Source organism: Scyliorhinus torazame, chromosome 20, assembly GCF_047496885.1.
Source record: "Scyliorhinus torazame isolate Kashiwa2021f chromosome 20, sScyTor2.1, whole genome shotgun sequence".
Lineage (NCBI taxonomy): Eukaryota > Metazoa > Chordata > Chondrichthyes > Carcharhiniformes > Scyliorhinidae > Scyliorhinus > Scyliorhinus torazame.
In genome coordinates, this window is record NC_092726.1 from 21,737,061 (window position 1) to 21,752,743 (window position 15,683).

Below are 15,683 nucleotides of genomic sequence, written 5' to 3' on the forward strand. Positions count from 1 at the left end.
TCTTTGTTCCCTTTGGATGTTTTCAATAGGCAGAGTACTGACAGAGTGCTCCACCAATCGGTGCTCACAAAACTCAGAACATCATGTCTCACGTTGGACCTGATTCAGCAATTGGGCAACACTTGCTGAGCAATCCCGAGTGTGCTGAGAACTGCACAATCAAACAATTTAAGATCATCAGTCGGGCTCACGGAACAGCTTGCTGGACTCTACATATATTCGTAGGCGGGTTCCTGGTCTCTGCAGGCAAAAGGGACATGACCAGGCAATGAGCCTTTTTTAAACAGGCAAAAGCCTGGGGCAGCAACAGTCCCCTGTTGCATTTGGCATGGAAGCCCCATAACCAATCACAGTCCGCTGGCCAACCAATCGGCACCCTCTTCTCATGAGGTATAAATTGTTCCCTTTGAAATTTGGTATTCTGGGGCGAAATTCTCCCCCAACGGCGCGATGTCCGCCGACTGGCGCCAAAAACGGTGCCAATCAGACGGGCATCGCGCCAGCCCAAAGGTGCGGAATGCTCCGCATCTTTGGCGGCCTCGCCCCAACATTGAGGGGCTAGGCCGATGCCGGAGGGATTTCCGCCCCGCCAGCTGGCGGAAATGGCGTTTGTTGCCCCGCCAGCTGGCGCGGAAATGCGGCGCATGGGCGGGAGCGTCAGCGGCCGCTGACAGTTTCCCGCGCATGCGCAGTGGGGAGAGTCTCTTCCGCCTCCGCCACGGTGGAGACCGTAGCGGAGGCGGAAGGGAAAGAGTGCCCCCACGGCACAGGCCGGCCCGCGGATCGGTGGGCCCCGATCGCGGGCCAGGCCACCGTGGGGGCACCCCCCGGGGTCAGATCGCCCCACGCCCCCCCCCCCCCCCAGGACCCCGGAGCCCGCCCACGCCGCCTGGTCCCGCCGGTAAATACCAGGTTTGATTTACGCCGGCGGGACAGGCAATTTCTGGGCGGGACTTCGGCCCATCCGGGCCGGAGAATTGAGCGGGGGGTCCCGCCAACCGGCGCGGCCCGATTCCCGCCCCCGTCCAATCTCCGGTACCGGAGACTTCGGCGGGGGCGGGGGCGGGATTCACGGCGGCCAACGGCCATTCTCCGACCCGGCGGGGGGGTCGGAGAATGACGCCCCTGGTGTCTGTCCTGGTGAAAAGCTTCAATCGCGTGTCTCTTTTTTTTCAAGCAATGCTCAAATTCGGGGATACCCACTGACTAAATTTAATGTTGTTTGGTTTGTGCAGCCATAGACCGACTGTTAAAATTGGTGGGCGATGTGAAGATGGACTAAAGATTAGACATTGGGGAACCAAATTGTAGGATTCTCCAATCAGGCAGGTACCCTAGAGTGGCCCATATTATCACCATTAATAGTTGTGCCACCTTCCCCGAGATTGATGAGTGACAACATACATTTGATCGATGAGGGCGGCATGGTGGCGCAGTGGTTAGCACTGCCGTCTCACGGCACCGAGGTCCCAGGTTCGATCCCGGCTCTGGGACACTGTCCATGTGGAGTTTGCACATTCTCCCCGTGTTTGCGTGGGTTTCACCCCCACAACCCAAAGATGTGCAGGCGAGGTGGATTGGCCGCGCTAAATTGCCCCTTCATTGGAAAAAATGAATTGGGTACTCGACATTTTAAAAAGAAAAAAAAAGAGATATTCGATCAGCTTTGCAGCGCAGGAGAAAGAGATGCGAGGGAAGAGATTAGGTGGGACAGAGAGATGAATCCGTAGCTGATTCAAGTGTTACAATTGCTGCTTTTACCAGCCGCTCGCTGCTCTGTCGCAGGCTGAATTGTCTTTTCTCCTCACCAGCACAGACGCACGCCATTCGCCCGGGATTAAAACGAGGGGCAAGGTCTGTGAGTTGCAAACGAGAACTGGTGCATCTGGACCGTCCGAAACGGTCTCCCGGTAACACAGCCATCAAGCGGGTGTTATGTGCGACACAGCGCTGCAGTGGCCAGATTGGGAATGGCGTTGCGACTGAACGACTGCCAAAGCTGTGTGCTTTTGACCTTGAACCTCGAGAGAGTATTGCCTGGTCGTCTTGTGGACATCAGCGGGGCGGTGGGAAGAGAGAGAGATATGGGCGGGGCGGAGTTCAGAGTTTAAGATGAGGGCGGCACAGTAATTAGCACTGCTGCCTCACAGCTCCAGGGTCCCGGGTTCGATTCCCGGGTTGGGTCGCTGTCTGTGCGGAGTCTGCACGTCCTCCCCCGTGTGTGCGTGGGTTTCCTCCGGGTGCTCCGGTTTCCCCCCCACAGTCCAAAGACGGGCAGGTTAGGTGGATTGGCCGCGATAAATTGCCCCTTAAGTGTCCAAAAGGTTAGGCCGGGTTACGGGGCTAGGGTGGGAGGTGTGGGCTTGGGTGGGGTGCTCTTGCCAAGGGCCGGCGCAGACTCGATGGGCCGAATGGCCTCCTTCGGCACTGTAGATTCTCTGATTAGCGTCCGACTGATCCGTCTTTGGTTCCGACACACAGGGAGAAGAAGCAAAGAACATTCCGGGTGAATCAGTGACGGAAGAGCAGTTTGTGGATGAAGATGGCAACCTGGTCACGAAGAAGGTAATGGCGCTGTGGAATATTGGGGCAGGGTGCACTCAAGCGGGCGTCATGTCCTGTGGGGAATGGAAGGAGTTTGCAAACGCCAAGCGCTGTGTTTACTGATGGAAGGGCCGGCTGACATTTCAGTCGATTATCTTGCTGCAAAGATTGACGTCCTTGGATCACACGAGTGGCACTTTGACATCAGGGACGGTCCCTGCGCCGAAACGAAAGGGCAAGCCCCAAGATTTTATTTGGAAGTATTTGTATTCAACACATTTTCAACAGTTTTACCATTCACAACAACCTCAATCCCCCCACTCCCCCTCCCCTCCGCCACGCTAAGGCACAGGATGGAGAAGCTGACCTCCACCCCAACAGGACCCGCCCGAGGAGCGATCACCTGTACGTGGTTCGCAGGGCCCCTCCCCCATCGCTCAGAGATATCCTCTACCCCCCCGCTGGAACAGCTGGCTCATCCTAGACTTGGTCCGGTGTGCCCTGTACACCACCTTCAGCTGTATCAGCCCCAGCCTCGCGCACCAACTCGAGGCGGTCGCCCTCCTCAGCATCTCGCATCACAATCCCTCCTCCAGCTCTTCCTCCCACTTTGCCTTAACCCCCTCCGCCCCGTCTTCCTCCAAAATCCTCCTGTAAATCACCCAAACAACCCCCCCCCCCACCCCAACCTCCCGCTGGCAGCGCCTCCTCCAGCAGCAAGGAGGCCGGCGCTATCGACAAGGTTGGGGAGACCTTCCTGGCAGAATCCCGCATCTGTATGTTCCTGAAACATCTCGCCCAACTCCTCCAAACTTGCACGCCGCCCTCCCAGAAACGGATCCTTCATTTCCTTGATCCCCCCCCTCTCTTCCCGTCCCCGGAACCTTCCATCCATCCTGCCCGGGCTCGAGCCCATGATTCCCCCTCATCAGCATCACCCCCCGACCCCGCTCCCAACCGAAAATGCTGCCTCCAGATCTTCAATGTGGCCACCGCCACCAGCCTCAACGAGTACTTCCCTGGGGGCCATCGGAGTGGCACCGTTGGCAGCGCCCAGAACCGTGTCCTCTTGCAAGAGCCCGGCCCCATCCTCGCCCACAAATCCCCCCGCCCGCCACTCCTCTCACTCCTCGAACCCTCTCTGCATTTGCCGCCCAATAATATACATCAACTTTGGTCGGCCTAATCGAGGCCTAACCGAGGCCTCCCCTTGTGCAGCATCACCTGACTAATAACAGCTGCCTTCCCCCGCCCAAACAAACAAGGTGGTCACGCCCTTAAAAAAGAGGCCTTCAGCAAAATGACCGGCAGGACCAGGAATGGTGGCGAAACATTTACCTTTACTGTCTGTACCCGGGCCAGCCAACGACAGAGGGAGATTGGGGAGAGCTGAAGTTGACGTTCATCCTTCCAGTCAAAAGACATGGGGTGGGGGAGGGCGGGGGAGGGGGAGGGGGGGGGTGTGGGGACATCAATCTGGAACTTCTCTCTTGAGGTGATGGTCGCTGAGCACGCCACCAGATTGGCTGTTGTTCAATTCAGGATTGCCACAGGGTGAGCTTAGTGGGGGTTATCTCTGTGTTAGGGTGACTGACGGGTGGGAATCTGTCAGTGGGTGGGACCCTGGGAAGGTGACCTCAGAGTGGCGTTCACGCAGCAGGATTTTCTTTCCTCACTTCGGGGATGTGGGCATTGCTGGCTGACTGGGCCCAGCATTTCCTGCCCGTCCCGAATTGCCTCAAACCGAGTGTCTCGCTCGGCCATTTCAAAGAGGGCGGTTAAGAGCCAACCGCATCGGCTGTAGGCCTGGAGTCGCGGTGTAGGCCGGGTTTCTTTCCCCGGAGGGACATTCGATGATGTCTTTGAGCGAGCGTGCCGAAGGAACAACGTTGAATCGGCCGACTGCCAGACCTTTCCCTCGAGTTTCCACTTTGCTGGCACTGGGCCTCGCTGACGCCCTTGTAGGTTGGGCTGGCCCGCTGGAAGGAGGAGCGAATGCTGAGAGCCAGGACCAGTCCGGAATGGCCCTTGGCGGCGCGCTGGGCGCACCGGGAGGAACCGCTTGAACCTTGGAGTTTCCCGGCTCGATCCCATCGCCGGAGGAAGCAGCGAATTGGTCGGCCCGCTTCCCTTGGGAGAAGCAGGGGAAATCTATCACCGGAGAAGCAATAGAACTTGGAGAGGAACAGAAAGCAGAGCTGCCTGCCCTTCATCCCATTGACACCAATGGAGCTGAATATCCCGGGAAGTGACTCCGTAAACCTGGAGTCAAAGAAGTAATAATAATCGCTTATTGTCACAAGTAGGCTTCAAATGAAGTTACCGTGAAAAGCCCCTAGTCGCCACATTCCGGCGCCTGTTTGGGGAGGCCGGTATGGGAATTGAACCCGTGCTGCTGGCCTTGTTCTGCATTACAAGCCAGCTATTTAGCCCACTGTGCTAAACCAGCCCAAGTCTAGACCCGCTTTCTGGTTAGAGTTGCCATCGGAGCTTAACACACCTTCACCTCCAGAATCCCCCTCCTACCTACCGGTGCCCGATCCCCTGACCTCACACCATCCCTCCTGCAGACCTGAGCAAGATGCCACCCCCCATGTGATGGCCGGCCAAGTGGAATAGCACCGGACCGACTCGTTACAGGTGAAATCCTCGGGGAAATTTGCAGAATGAATGTTGATGGAGAATTGGCCGAGGCTCCTGATGTGATTCAGAATTCCGCTTCAGACCTCCGGAGGCCAAGTGGGCGGCGAAAGGCCACATCCCCTTTGCGTGATGTGTGAAACTCTGCGTTTGGTGTACTCCCAGTCGGCTGGTTGGCATTGGGCGAGGATGTTTCGGTTGAAGACCCATTCCCCCCCCCCCCGCCCCCCCCCAACCCCTCCGCGGAATTTCATACAGCTTCCTGAATGAGCACGAGCGGGCAACACTATTGGCCGTCAGCTCCCACTGGGAGCTAGCTCCCAGGAGAAAGGCCCAACTCTTGATACGGAACTGGAGTTTCAGATCGAGACCCTCCTCCACCTTGGCCACCTCAGAGGCTGTTCGGCAATTTAGGTGTTTATAGTCAGAATATATATCGATATATTGTCGTGGAAATAAGATAGTCAGATGCTTCAAGCTTCATTTCAGCTAATTTATTTGGACAAGTCGTGGAGGGGCTGAAATGGTCAGAAGGTCACTCCAAAAACCCCCACCTTACAATACTAAGAGCGTATAATTATACCATCAGTAAAGAAGCTCGAGAACAAAATCAAGCTTCCGCGGGCCATGTTTATGCCAAACAAACTTTGGGAAGTTCTTCAAAAGTTATCTGGAATGTTTTCTGTCTTTGGCCGAAACCAATTTCAAGCAGATTGTCAGCAGAAAAAGGCATTGTTTACATTATTCGACCATCCAAGAGTTTGGGCAGAAATCAGGAAAATCTAGCCAAGTATCCCATCATGCTTTTAGCAAGTGCCTTTTCTTTTAAAATATAGCCAAGCAATTAGATATCAATGAATGCCCTTGAACGGGCGACTAATCCGCACATTAAATTCCCTTCTACATCTATAGAGAGCGAGGAGGAGAAACCAGAAGAAATGTAATCACCTGCCACATTTTCCCACAGATTGTTCGGAAGGTGGTTCGAAGGATTACCCCGGCTGAGGGCAAGGAGGAGACGGTGGAGGTATTACAGAAAGAACCATCCGGCTCAGAGCATCAGGCAGATAACTTCTCAAAGTACAGTATGTTGACGAGAGACGCCGCAAACAGTAAGGTAAAGATGTCCTGTACACGCGGAGCCAAAGGGTGTGTGTGTGTGTGTGTTAACATCAGTCAGAATGTGCCCCGTTTATTGGAGGTGCCCGCTGTCCTGACCAAACCCCCTCTCACACCGCTGGTCACCTCTTGGTGCTGGCAATGTAGCATCCCGTTTGGAGTGACAACTCCGGGACACACTGGGATTAAACCTCCAATGCCTCCGTCTCCGACAGACAGCAGGAGGGGGGGGGGGACCGAGCCTGCCCAATTCGAGAAGGATCGGGCCGAGTTTCCCAGCTTTGCGAAAGGGAAAATGGGTTGCAGACGATTTGCCGAATAAGTCGACCACCTTTGTCATATCGGACATTGTGAATGCTGTCCGCCATGCAGACTGGTTTGGGATGAATTATTTTCGGTTTGTCCCGATTGCGACTGTTACCGAGCTGTCAGACAGTGACGTTCACTAACACCAGTTGCTTTTTGCACGCCACTCGATTAGCTCTCGATGGGCTCCGTCCCAAGAGATGAACAAGAGTCACATTGGACTCGAAACGTTAACTCTGGCTCTCTCTGCACGGATGCTACCAGACCCGCTGAGGTTTTCCAGCATTTTCTGTTTCCCTTGCGTCCAAAGAGAGCTGGGATGTGGGAGAGGACGCAGTCTGAGTGACATGAATGTGCATTTGAACGGGTTTTCAGACACACACCAGTGCATAAACAGATTGTGTGTGTGTGCTATCTTGTCTGTTTTGATGGTTATCGATAGAAATCAGCTTGGTAACTGGGTCTGAAGGAAGCTCTCACCATGAATTTTCAAAGTGCGATTTAGAATCATCTCCTACAATATCACCACGTGACATATTATTTTGGACTCGGGATGGCCACATATGAATTCACTGCCGTGTGTGTGTGTGTGTGTGTGTGTGTACACTGCCATCTGTGTGTCGGTACATGTGCAAGCATGTGCGTGTACACTGCCATCTGTGTATGGATGCATTTGCAAGCGTGTGCGTGTACACTGACATCTGTGTGTGAGTGCATTTGCAAGCATGTGCGTGTACACTGCCATCTGTGTATGGATGCATTTGCAAGCGTGTGCGTGTACACTGCCATCTGTGTGTGAGTGCATTTGCAAGCGTGTGCGTGTACACTGCCATCTGTGTGTGGATGCATTTGCAAGCGTGTGCGTGTACACTGCCATCTGTGTATGGATGCATTTGCAAGCGTGTGCGTGTACACTGCCATCTGTGTGTGGATGCATTTGCAAGCGTGTGCGTGCACACTGCCATCTGTGTGTGGATGCATTTGCAAGCGTGTGCGTGTACACTGCCATCTGTGTATGGATGCATTTGCAAGCGTGTGCGTGTACACTGCCATCTGTGTGTGGATGCATTTGCAAGCGTGTGCATGTACACTGCCATCTGTGTATGGATGCATTTGCAAGCGTGTGCGTGTACACTGCCATCTGTGTGTGGATGCATTTGCAAGCGTGTGCGTGTACACTGCCATCTGTGTGTGAGTGCATTTGCAAGCGTGTGCGTGTACACTGCCATCTGTGTATGGATGCATTTGCAAGCGTGTGCGTGTACACTGCCATCTGTGTGTGAGTGCATTTGCAAGCGTGTGCGTGCACACTGCCATCTGTGTATGGATGCATTTGCAAGCGTGTGCGTGTACACTGCCATCTGTGTGTGGATGCATTTGCAAGCGTGTGCGTGTACACTGCCATCTGTGTGTGAGTGCATTTGCAAGCGTGTGCGTGTACACTGCCATCTGTGTATGGATGCATTTGCAAGCGTGTGCGTGTACACTGCCATCTGTGTATGGATGCATTTGCAAGCGTGTGCGTGTACACTGACATCTGTGTGTGAGTGCATTTGCAAGCATGTGCGTGTACACTGCCATCTGTGTATGGATGCATTTGCAAGCGTGTGCGTGTACACTGCCATCTGTGTGTGAGTGCATTTGCAAGCGTGTGCGTGTACACTGCCATCTGTGTGTGGGTGAATTTGCAAGCGTGTGCGTGTACACTGCCATCTGTGTGTGAGTGCATTTGCAAGCGTGTGCGTGTACACTGCCATCTGTGTATGGATGCATTTGCAAGCGTGTGCGTGTACACTGCCATCTGTGTATGGATGCATTTGCAAGCGTGTGCGTGTACACTGACATCTGTGTGTGAGTGCATTTGCAAGCATGTGCGTGTATACTGCCATCTGTGTATGGATGCATTTGCAAGCATGTGCGTGTACACTGCCATCTGTGTGTGGGTGCATTTGCAAGCGTGTGCGTGTACACTGCCATCTGTGTATGGATGCATTTGCAAGCGTGTGCGTGTACACTGCCATCTGTGTGTGAGTGCATTTGCAAGCGTGTGCGTGTACACTGCCATCTGTGTATGGATGCATTTGCAAGCGTGTGCGTGTACACTGACATCTGTGTGTGAGTGCATTTGCAAGCATGTGCGTGTACACTGCCATCTGTGTATGGATGCATTTGCAAGCATGTGCGTGTACACTGCCATCTGTGTGTGGGTGCATTTGCAAGCGTGTGCGTGTACACTGCCATCTGTGTATGGATGCATTTGCAAGCGTGTGCGTGTACACTGCCATCTGTGTGTGAGTGCATTTGCAAGCGTGTGCGTGTACACTGCCATCTGTGTATGGATGCATTTGCAAGCGTGTGCGTGTACACTGACATCTGTGTGTGAGTGCATTTGCAAGCATGTGCGTGTACACTGCCATCTGTGTATGGATGCATTTGCAAGCGTGTGCGTGTACACTGCCATCTGTGTGTGAGTGCATTTGCAAGCGTGTGCGTGTACACTGCCATCTGTGTATGGATGCATTTGCAAGCGTGTGCGTGTACACTGCCATCTGTGTGTGAGTGCATTTGCAAGCGTGTGCGTGTACACTGCCATCTGTGTATGGATGCATTTGCAAGCGTGTGCGTGTACACTGACATCTGTGTGTGAGTGCATTTGCAAGCATGTGCGTGTACACTGCCATCTGTGTATGGATGCATTTGCAAGCGTGTGCGTGTACACTGCCATCTGTGTGTGAGTGCATTTGCAAGCGTGTGCGTGTACACTGCCATCTGTGTATGGATGCATTTGCAAGCGTGTGCGTGTACACTGCCATCTGTGTGTGGGTGCATTTGCAAGCGTGTGCGTGTACACTGCCATCTGTGTGTGGGTGCATTTGCAAGCGTGTGCGTGTACACTGCCATCTGTGTATGGATGCATTTGCAAGCGTGTGCGTGTACACTGCCATCTGTATGTGGGTGCATTTGCAAGCGTGTGCGTGTACACTGCCATCTGTGTGTGAGTGCATTTGCAAGCGTGTGCGTGTACACTGCCATCTGTGTGTGGATGCATTTGCAAGCGTGTGCGTGTACACTGCCATCTGTGTGTGAGTGCATTTGCAAGCGTGTGCGTGTACACTGCCATCTGTGTGTGAGTGCATTTGCAAGCGTGTGCGTGTACACTGCCATCTGTGTGTGAGTGCATTTGCAAGCGTGTGCGTGTACACTGCCATCTGTGTGTGAGTGCATTTGCAAGCGTGTGCGTGCACACTGCCATCTGTGTATGGATGCATTTGCAAGCGTGTGCATGTACACTGCCATCTGTGTATGGATGCATTTGCAAGCATGTGCGTGTACACTGCCATCTGTGTGTGGATGCATTTGCAAGCGTGTGCGTGTACACTGCCATCTGTGTATGGATGCATTTGCAAGCGTGTGCGTGCACACTGCCATCTGTATGTGGATGCATTTGCAAGCGTGTGCGTGCACACTGCCATCTGTATGTGGATGCATTTGCAAGCGTGTGCGTGCACACTGCCATCTGTATGTGGATGCATTTGCAAGCGTGTGCGTGTACACTGCCATCTGTGTGTGAGTGCATTTGCAAGCGTGTGCGTGTACACTGCCATCTGTGTATGGATGCATTTGCAAGCGTGTGCGTGTACACTGACATCTGTGTGTGAGTGCATTTGCAAGCATGTGCGTGTACACTGCCATCTGTGTATGGATGCATTTGCAAGCGTGTGCGTGTACACTGCCATCTGTGTGTGAGTGCATTTGCAAGCGTGTGCGTGTACACTGCCATCTGTGTGTGGGTGCATTTGCAAGCGTGTGCGTGTACACTGCCATCTGTGTGTGGATGCATTTGCAAGCGTGTGCGTGCACACTGCCATCTGTGTGTGGATGCATTTGCAAGCGTGTGCGTGTACACTGCCATCTGTGTATGGGTGAATTTGCAAGCGTGTGCGTGTACACTGACATCTGTGTGTGAGTGCATTTGCAAGCGTGTGCGTGTACACTGCCATCTGTGTGTGGGTGCATTTGCAAGCGTGTGCGTGTACACTGCCATCTGTGTATGGATGCATTTGCAAGCGTGTGCGTGTACACTGCCATCTGTGTGTGGATGCATTTGCAAGCGTGTGCGTGTACACTGCCATCTGTGTGTGAGTGCATTTGCAAGCGTGTGCATGTACACTGCCATCTGTGTATGGATGCATTTGCAAGCGTGTGCGTGTACACTGACATCTGTGTGTGAGTGCATTTGCAAGCGTGTGCGTGTACACTGCCATCTGTGTATGGATGCATTTGCAAGCATGTGCGTGTACACTGCCATCTGTGTATGGATGCATTTGCAAGCGTGTGCGTGTACACTGCCATCTGTGTGTGAGTGCATTTGCAAGCGTGTGCGTGTACACTGCCATCTGTGTGTGGGTGCATTTGCAAGCGTGTGCGTGTACACTGCCATCTGTGTATGGATGCATTTGCAAGCGTGTGCGTGTACACTGCCATCTGTGTGTGAGTGCATTTGCAAGCGTGTGCGTGTACACTGCCATCTGTGTGTGAGTGCATTTGCAAGCGTGTGCGTGTACACTGCCATCTGTGTATGGATGCATTTGCAAGCGTGTGCGTGTACACTGCCATCTGTGTGTGGGTGCATTTGCAAGCGTGTGCGTGTACACTGCCATCTGTGTATGGATGCATTTGCAAGCGTGTGCGTGTACACTGCCATCTGTGTGTGAGTGCATTTGCAAGCGTGTGCGTGTACACTGCCATCTGTGTGTGAGTGCATTTGCAAGCGTGTGCGTGTACACTGCCATCTGTGTATGGATGCATTTGCAAGCGTGTGCGTGTACACTGCCATCTGTGTGTGGGTGCATTTGCAAGCGTGTGCGTGTACACTGCCATCTGTGTGTGGATGCATTTGCAAGCGTGTGCGTGTACACTGCCATCTGTGTATGGATGCATTTGCAAGCGTGTGCGTGTACACTGACATCTGTGTATGGATGCATTTGCAAGCGTGTGCGTGCACACTGCCATCTGTGTGTGAGTGCATTTGCAAGCGTGTGCGTGTACACTGCCATCTGTGTATGGATGCATTTGCAAGCGTGTGCGTGTACACTGCCATCTGTGTGTGAGTGCATTTGCAAGCGTGTGCGTGTACACTGCCATCTGTGTGTGGGTGCATTTGCAAGCGTGTGCGTGTACACTGCCATCTGTGTATGGATGCATTTGCAAGCGTGTGCGTGTACACTGCCATCTGTGTGTGGATGCATTTGCAAGCGTGTGCGTGTACACTGCCATCTGTGTATGGATGCATTTGCAAGCGTGTGCGTGTACACTGCCATCTGTGTGTGGGTGCATTTGCAAGCGTGTGCGTGTACACTGCCATCTGTGTGTGGGTGCATTTGCAAGCGTGTGCGTGTACACTGCCATCTGTGTGTGGGAGCATTTGCAAGCGTGTGCGTGTACACTGCCATCTGTGTATGGGTGAATTTGCAAGCGTGTGCGTGTACACTGCCATCTGTGTGTGGGTGCATTTGCAAGCGTGTGCGTGTACACTGCCATCTGTGTGTGGGAGCATTTGCAAGCGTGTGCGTGTACACTGCCATCTGTGTGTGGGTGCATTTGCAAGCGTGTGCGTGTACACTGCCATCTGTGTGTGGGAGCATTTGCAAGCGTGTGCGTGTACACTGCCATCTGTGTATGGGTGAATTTGCAAGCGTGTGCGTGTACACTGCCATCTGTGTATGGGTGCATTTGCAAGCGTGTGCGTGTACACTGCCATCTGTGTATGGATGAATTTGCAAGCGTGTGCGTGTACACTGCCATCTGTGTGTGGATGCATTTGCAAGCGTGTGCGTGCACACTGCCATCTGTGTGTGGATGCATTTGCAAGCGTGTGCGTGTACACTGCCATCTGTGTATGGGTGAATTTGCAAGCGTGTGCGTGTACACTGACATCTGTGTGTGAGTGCATTTGCAAGCGTGTGCGTGTACACTGCCATCTGTGTGTGGGTGCATTTGCAAGCGTGTGCGTGTACACTGCCATCTGTGTATGGATGCATTTGCAAGCGTGTGCGTGTACACTGCCATCTGTGTGTGGATGCATTTGCAAGCGTGTGCGTGTACACTGCCATCTGTGTGTGAGTGCATTTGCAAGCGTGTGCATGTACACTGCCATCTGTGTATGGATGCATTTGCAAGCGTGTGCGTGTACACTGACATCTGTGTGTGAGTGCATTTGCAAGCGTGTGCGTGTACACTGCCATCTGTGTATGGATGCATTTGCAAGCATGTGCGTGTACACTGCCATCTGTGTATGGATGCATTTGCAAGCGTGTGCGTGTACACTGCCATCTGTGTGTGAGTGCATTTGCAAGCGTGTGCGTGTACACTGCCATCTGTGTGTGGGTGCATTTGCAAGCGTGTGCGTGTACACTGCCATCTGTGTATGGATGCATTTGCAAGCGTGTGCGTGTACACTGCCATCTGTGTGTGAGTGCATTTGCAAGCGTGTGCGTGTACACTGCCATCTGTGTGTGAGTGCATTTGCAAGCGTGTGCGTGTACACTGCCATCTGTGTATGGATGCATTTGCAAGCGTGTGCGTGTACACTGCCATCTGTGTGTGGATGCATTTGCAAGCGTGTGCGTGTACACTGCCATCTGTGTATGGATGCATTTGCAAGCGTGTGCGTGTACACTGCCATCTGTGTGTGAGTGCATTTGCAAGCGTGTGCGTGTACACTGCCATCTGTGTGTGGGTGCATTTGCAAGCGTGTGCGTGTACACTGCCATCTGTGTATGGATGCATTTGCAAGCGTGTGCGTGTACACTGCCATCTGTGTGTGAGTGCATTTGCAAGCGTGTGCGTGTACACTGCCATCTGTGTATGGATGCATTTGCAAGCGTGTGCGTGTACACTGCCATCTGTGTGTGAGTGCATTTGCAAGCATGTGCGTGTACACTGCCATCTGTGTATGGATGCATTTGCAAGCGTGTGCGTGTACACTGCCATCTGTGTGTGGATGCATTTGCAAGCGTGTGCGTGTACACTGCCATCTGTGTATGGATGCATTTGCAAGCGTGTGCGTGTACACTGACATCTGTGTATGGATGCATTTGCAAGCGTGTGCGTGCACACTGCCATCTGTGTGTGAGTGCATTTGCAAGCGTGTGCGTGTACACTGCCATCTGTGTGTGGGTGCATTTGCAAGCGTGTGCGTGTACACTGCCATCTGTGTATGGATGCATTTGCAAGCGTGTGCGTGTACACTGCCATCTGTGTATGGATGCATTTGCAAGCGTGTGCGTGTACACTGCCATCTGTGTGTGAGTGCATTTGCAAGCGTGTGCGTGTACACTGCCATCTGTGTGTGGGTGCATTTGCAAGCGTGTGCGTGTACACTGCCATCTGTGTATGGATGCATTTGCAAGCGTGTGCGTGTACACTGCCATCTGTGTGTGGATGCATTTGCAAGCGTGTGCGTGTACACTGCCATCTGTGTATGGATGCATTTGCAAGCGTGTGCGTGTACACTGCCATCTGTGTGTGGGTGCATTTGCAAGCGTGTGCGTGTACACTTCCATCTGTGTGTGGGTGCATTTGCAAGCGTGTGCGTGTACACTGCCATCTGTGTGTGGGAGCATTTGCAAGCGTGTGCGTGTACACTGCCATCTGTGTATGGGTGCATTTGCAAGCGTGTGCGTGTACACTGCCATCTGTGTATGGGTGAATTTGCAAGCGTGTGCGTGTACACTGCCATCTGTGTGTGGATGCATTTGCAAGCGTGTGCGTGTACACTGCCATCTGTGTGTGAGTGCATTTGCAAGCGTGTGCGTGTACACTGCCATCTGTGTGTGGGAGCATTTGCAAGCGTGTGCGTGTACACTGCCATCTGTGTGTGGGTGCATTTGCAAGCGTGTGCGTGTACACTGCCATCTGTGTGTGGGAGCATTTGCAAGCGTGTGCGTGTACACTGCCATCTGTGTATGGATGAATTTGCAAGCGTGTGCGTGTACACTGCCATCTGTGTGTGGGTGCATTTGCAAGCGTGTGCGTGTACACTGCCATCTGTGTATGGATGAATTTGCAAGCGTGTGCGTGTACACTGCCATCTGTGTGTGGGTGCATTTGCAAGCGTGTGCGTGTGATCGATGAAACACTGCTGTGTGTGTCTGTGTTTAGTATCACTTTTCTTTACCTTCATTCTGTCTGTCTTACCCATTGTGACTTTACTCTCTCTTCCCATTCATTCTCTGTGACTGTGTTTGTGTGTTGTCGGACACTTTTGTCTCCACTGTCTGGCTCTCAGCTGGGAGGAAGGGATAGTGCCTTTTACAATGAGTGGATTCATGGTCGAATGGGCGCACAGATTGTGAAGAAAATCACCTCGCAGTCGATTCCGCCAAAGCAGTGATTAGGGGATGATTCCAGAAAGGTAACTTTGAGTGCAACGTGGAATTCGAAGAGAGCTTCGAAATTCCCACCACCCCCGATACCTTGTTTAATTCCTTTGTGTTTGAAAGCAACAGCACAAAGATTAAAGTTTGGTGTTTCTGTGAAGGTAACAGGGGTTACACATGTCCTTTCAAGACAGTCCTGCAGTTTTTGTTTAGTGTATACTGCGTGATGCACAATCAATAACTCTCGAGACAAGGGGAGTCATATCTAATCGGCTTTAATCAGCTAGAACTGTTCCCAGCAGCTTCGATACAGGAAGTGAAGGCTGCTGGGATGGCATGGGTTCTTATACCCCGCCTCTCAGGGCGGAGCTATGTACATTAGCCAATGGGAGACTCCTGGGTCTAGACAATAGTCCTTCACCTCTCAGGTACTGCAATACCTGGTATTACCACACTGCGCTCCCTAACACTGTTGAGTTTTAATCTCCATTCCTCCAAGATGTCATGTTAGACAGTCTCGGGGTGAGATCCCCGATCAAATGCTGTCCTAAAAGCCAGCATTATTTCAGGCAGGGCTGGCACACGATACCAGCGTGACAAAGGCAGGTCGCACCCGAGCTATTTGTGAGATCGCAGGTCCAGGGAGCTGTCCGGTGCCTTGACCAGAACAGGGAGGTCCAATGGGGAAGGATC

General features: G+C 52.9%; 1 protein-coding gene across 1 annotated transcript in view; it reads left to right on the plus strand.

Annotated features, from left to right (window-relative positions):
- The window catches only part of LOC140396945 (ankyrin-1-like), a 660,380-nt gene extending 645,349 nt beyond the window's left edge, over positions 1-15,031 (plus strand). The window contains exons 44-46 of the mRNA XM_072485893.1: positions 2,482-2,565; positions 6,152-6,301; positions 14,900-15,031. Coding sequence (XP_072341994.1) covers positions 2,482-2,565; positions 6,152-6,301; positions 14,900-15,004 — 339 coding nt within the window. The 3' untranslated portion in view covers positions 15,005-15,031. The remainder of the gene's footprint in view (positions 1-2,481; positions 2,566-6,151; positions 6,302-14,899) is intronic.
- The last annotated feature ends 652 nt before the right edge of the window (positions 15,032-15,683 follow it).